General features: G+C 50.3%; 1 protein-coding gene across 1 annotated transcript in view; it reads right to left on the bottom strand.

The window, feature by feature from the left end:
* Window positions 1-4,628, bottom strand: part of Greb1 (growth regulating estrogen receptor binding 1) — a 128,941-nt gene that overhangs the window by 24,590 nt on the left and 99,723 nt on the right. The window contains exons 19-21 of the mRNA XM_005366529.3: window positions 3,725-4,064; window positions 2,519-2,634; window positions 811-1,007 (exon numbers count right to left, since the gene is read on the bottom strand). Coding sequence (XP_005366586.1) covers window positions 811-1,007; window positions 2,519-2,634; window positions 3,725-4,064 — 653 coding nt within the window. The remainder of the gene's footprint in view (window positions 1-810; window positions 1,008-2,518; window positions 2,635-3,724; window positions 4,065-4,628) is intronic.

Genomic DNA, 4,628 nt, shown 5'->3' with positions numbered 1-4,628 from the left:
ACACACACACACACACACACATGCACGCACGCGCACACACACACGCACGCACACGCACGCACACACACACACATGCACACATGCATGCACAGACCTCCCTAGCTAGAATAAGCTCACAAAGGAGTTAGGAGACTAGAATGGGGTGGGTCAGGACAGGCCAGTGAGTCTAGCCATACCATAGACAAACAACATTTAACGCCACGGTCAAAGTCATGCTAAAATTAGCTGCCACACAGAAGATCCTGGTGAGCAGGCCTTGCTACCTCACAGGATAAGCTGCAACCAGGCTACGCCACTCTTGCCTTGTGTAACCCAGTGAGCAGACAGAGAAATAAGAGGAATTTACACTTCTCTCTTTAACCTCTGTACCCCCCAATGCACGCATATTTATATTATTAGTTTCTACTTTCCTGTTGTACTATGGACCACAGCCAGACATTGCTCTTATTTGTGTGTCATATTAAAAATATGGCATCAGACTCATGGAGTCTACAAATGGTGCTGGCCTGCCCTCATAAACTTCACTGATGTTCAGTTTAATACCGGGTGAGCGGATTTCCAACAAAGGGGACCAGGGAGTGAAATCTACCTGCACTGAAAACAAAACCATAAACTTGAACCCTAAGACATCACCATTTCCTTCCTATTCGTTAAGAATTCTAGATCTTAGAAGAACCTACAGGAATTCCCGTCTCCCCACACCAGAATGACAGAGAAGGAAAGAAAGGCAGCATCTGAGTGGTTGACATTTAAAGGGTGGCCCAGGAGGGTGAGAGGAAAGAACACAGAGGTGCAGTCAGCCCCCCTCACCTTCCACCCCTGCCTCCTCATCTTCATCCGTACTGCTTAACTTCTCCCCATCACTCTCCAAGACCTCGTTCTTGGCCCCCTTTTCCAAAGGGACATCATTGCTCACAAAGTAGGCAGCCAGGCCCAGTTCCTGCTCCAGGGCTGTCCTCACCAGGCAGGAGGAATTGATTAGACGTAGGTCACAGTATCTCAGAGACCTGGGGAGAACAGAAGGTTTTCATCTGTCGCATGCCTTCCGCCAGGAGGCTCTACTGCTAGCAGACAGAGCCATGGTGCCACACCTGCCTTCCTCGTTAGACCATAGCCCACGGGGCTCGGATGCATGGAGAACCCCACTGTGAGTGCAGAGCACCAAAGTCAGGTTTGTGCAACGTCTCTGAGGGCACCTACCAGGGATCTATTCCCATGGGACATGTAATCAGGATACCATGAATTTTTGGATTGGGCAAAAGTGAGAGCTGAACCTCAGCATCGCTGCTTCCCAGGGCTGGAAACTGACGAGGTGTGCAGCTTCTTAGAGGCTCTGGGTTTTTTTTCCCATTTAAAAGATGAGGCTGAGCCAGGCAGTGATGGCGCATGCCTTTAATCCCAGAGCTCGGGAAGCAGAGACAGGTGGATCTCTATGTGTTCAAGGACAGCCTGGTCTACAGAGCGAGTTCCAGGACAACCAGGGCTACACAGAGGAAACTGTCTCAGAAAAAAAAAAAAAGGCTGAATATTCCTAAGTACCTACAGGTACTGTTGTAGACTGAATTGCTAACTAGATATTCAGTTGAGCGATCGCACTTAATGTGCCCCTGTGTTGTGATGGAAGCTAGGAACATGACAGCAACGGACTCAGTCACTTCTGTAAAAGCCATGCCTTGTAGGAGGACAAGTGACTTTCCATCCCAAGTGCCTGTGTGTAGCTAAAGATCCCAGGGAGTCACTCAATGGACATGTGTCTGTGGTGACTGCAGAAACACACAGGTAGGGAAATGTGGTGGTTTAATACGACCCCTAGAGGCCCATACACTTAAAGGTTTCTTTCCCAGTGGTGGACTCTTTAGGAGAGATCAGGAGGTGTGGCTCGCTCGAGGAGATGTGTCACTGGGGATGGGGCCAGCCTCAGTCTCACTCACTCTCTGCCTCCAACTTACAGATCAGATAAAGCTCTCAGCTACTGCTCAGCGCCATGCCTGCCTGCCTGTCACCACACTTCCCACCATGGCCATCAACGGTTAGCTCTCTGAAAGTGTAAGCATGCCCCTAATTAAATGCTTTCTTCTATATGTTGCTTTGGTCATAGTGTCTCTTGGCAGCCATAGAACAGTAACTGAGAAAGGTGGCATCTACTCTTTGTACTTAACAACCTACTCCCTCTGAATGGCATCATGAGCCCCTCCTACACCAGATCCCACAATGGTCCAGGTACCAGTGACACTGGCTCCAGCTCTGGTCATCATCCTACATGGCACTGTCTTCTCCAACAGAGACACCTCCCCAGCTGAGTTCATTTCCCCTCAGTCTGAACTGCAGATTTCCCAAACCTCTACCCCCACACAATGGTGTCCTCTGAGAAATGGCTAATACTGCTCACACCTCAGACACCTCACCCTGGAAAACCAGCCCAAATATAGCATCCATGCCGACTAGGACATCTGGGGCTGGGGTGTCCTCCTCCCCTCCCCATCCCTCAGGACCTCAGGGGCTCTGATTCCCAACTTACCGTGGCAGCGACTCCCCATGAGGGTCCATCCCACTGAAAATGAGGATACAGGGCAAGCCCTCTAACTCCAAGTAGGTCTGGGGCCTCCATTCCGCATCCTCGATCTTCTGCCACATCTGCAGATGGGAGAAGGAAGGCAAGCTGCAGAAGTGAGGCCTGACTCTCAGGGTTGCTACTTCCTGGGGCTGTTACCGAGCTTCAGCGAAGCTCAGGTTTTTCCTGTCTCAGAGGACCCAACGGCACCACTGTGGATTAAATGCACTAATTGGTGCTAGTGAGATGGCTCAGTTGTATAAAGCACTTGCCACCGAGTCTTATGACCTGAGTTCAATCCCCAGAACTCACTCAGTAGAAGGGAAGAAGCAACTCTCAAAAGTTATCTTCTGGTCTCTATATGCATTATGCGATATGTGTACATGCACATACACAATAAGCAGTGTAAAAGACATACTAACTAGACATGCAATGTGCAATCCATACTTAACACTGGCCACTTCCTAACCATCCTGGCTCTAGAACACCCTGAGGTCTGTCCACTAGTTGGCGGCCCTCACAACCCATCTTGTAATACAAGGGAAGGATTTTATTCTGCATATAAGCATGTCATGGGTCACTGTGCCCTCGACTATTCTGTTCCTGTCTATCTCCCACGGCAGGGGACGGGTGTGTGAGGATACCCTGTGGCTGATACTCTTGAAGACAGTGGGTGGCTCCAGCTGTCCCTGACATCTCTCCCTGGTCTCTTCAGTGATACTATGTCCTTCCTCTAGGCTTTCCACTTATTCTTTCAATCAATTTTCTCTGCTCCTTTTACATTTTCTGTCACCTGTATATCTTAAAAAGAGCCTACAAGGGTATTCAGCTTTGAGGGACCTAGATCTATCCCTTCCTTACCACTGGGACAGGAATAGAGGCCCCCAAGTATGGAATACGATGCCTCTCCTAAAAGGGAAAGTAGTTGAGCTGAATTATCAGAGAATAAGCATCAGCTAAAGCAAAGGAAGAGAAAAGTGCCTCAGGAAGAGAAAGAAAGCACATGCTTCCTATCAGAGGACTGGTACTGCAGGCTGTGTTGGGGGACACAGGGTCGTAAGAAAGCAGCAGAGGAGGTAGAGGGGTGGGAAGGGCAGGTGCCAAGGGCCTGTTGCCACACCCCCTCTTGCCATCCTTTGGTGGATAGCCCTCTGCCCCGAGCACAACACCTACCTTGAGCTGCTTTACAAAGTGCTTGCCCACAGTGATGCTGGAGCTGGGGTGGCCCAGGATGATCTCAAAGTGTTCCTCCAGAGCCAACCGTGCCCGCACATGGGCCAGCCGCTCATAGGCCACAGCTGCCAGGGGCGAACAGGGAACGCGCAGCAGGACCATGAGCCCGTGGCCACAGGGGCACTGCTTTGGAGAGTTGAGGAGGTTCTGGGTGATCTCCAGCGTCTCCACTGAAGTATGGTTCTTCATCTGCGGGAGGCCGCTCACAGCCATCATGGCGGCCGCATAGTGCTGTACAAGAACAAAGGTCCTGATCACCGCGCTGTGCAGGCGGGGGAACCTACAAGGAACACAAAGAGACCATGCCCATGACCCCAGGACTGGCCATGCTTGCCACCCAAGACACAGGCAACTCCCAAGTTACAGACGTGATGGAAACCTGTAAGGGTTAGCTGCTGTGGACTTCTGAAACCAATACACAAATGCCTTGGTTTTGCCCAGTTGGGAGGGAGACAAAAGCATAGGCTTGTTGTAGCTGCTATGACTTGTGCACTTTCCAGTACGAGGCATGAGAGACATGCCTACCTAGTTTGTCATTAGCTCAGGCACTTCATCCCAGAAGCCAGGAGTGATGGTCAATCTTCATTATCAACTCAATAAGATTTAAAGTCATCCCAGAGATACAGCCCTCCATATGTCTATGAGTGTGCTTGTCTATGAGCATGTTTTCACAAAGGTTTAGGTGAGGGAGAAGAGGCATCCTGAATGGGATGGCACCAACCCACAGGCTTGAGTTGCAGATTTAGTTAAAAAGGGGAAAGCGGCACTCCCCCCTCCTCCTCCTCTTCCTCCTCCTCCTTCTTCTTCCTCTCTCTCTCTCTCTCTCGCTCTCTCTCTCTTCTCT

The sequence above is a fragment of the Microtus ochrogaster genome, unplaced genomic scaffold, assembly GCF_000317375.1.
Source record: "Microtus ochrogaster isolate Prairie Vole_2 unplaced genomic scaffold, MicOch1.0 UNK10, whole genome shotgun sequence".
Taxonomy (NCBI): Eukaryota; Metazoa; Chordata; class Mammalia; order Rodentia; family Cricetidae; genus Microtus; species Microtus ochrogaster.
This window is presented reverse-complemented; position numbering and strand designations above follow the sequence as displayed.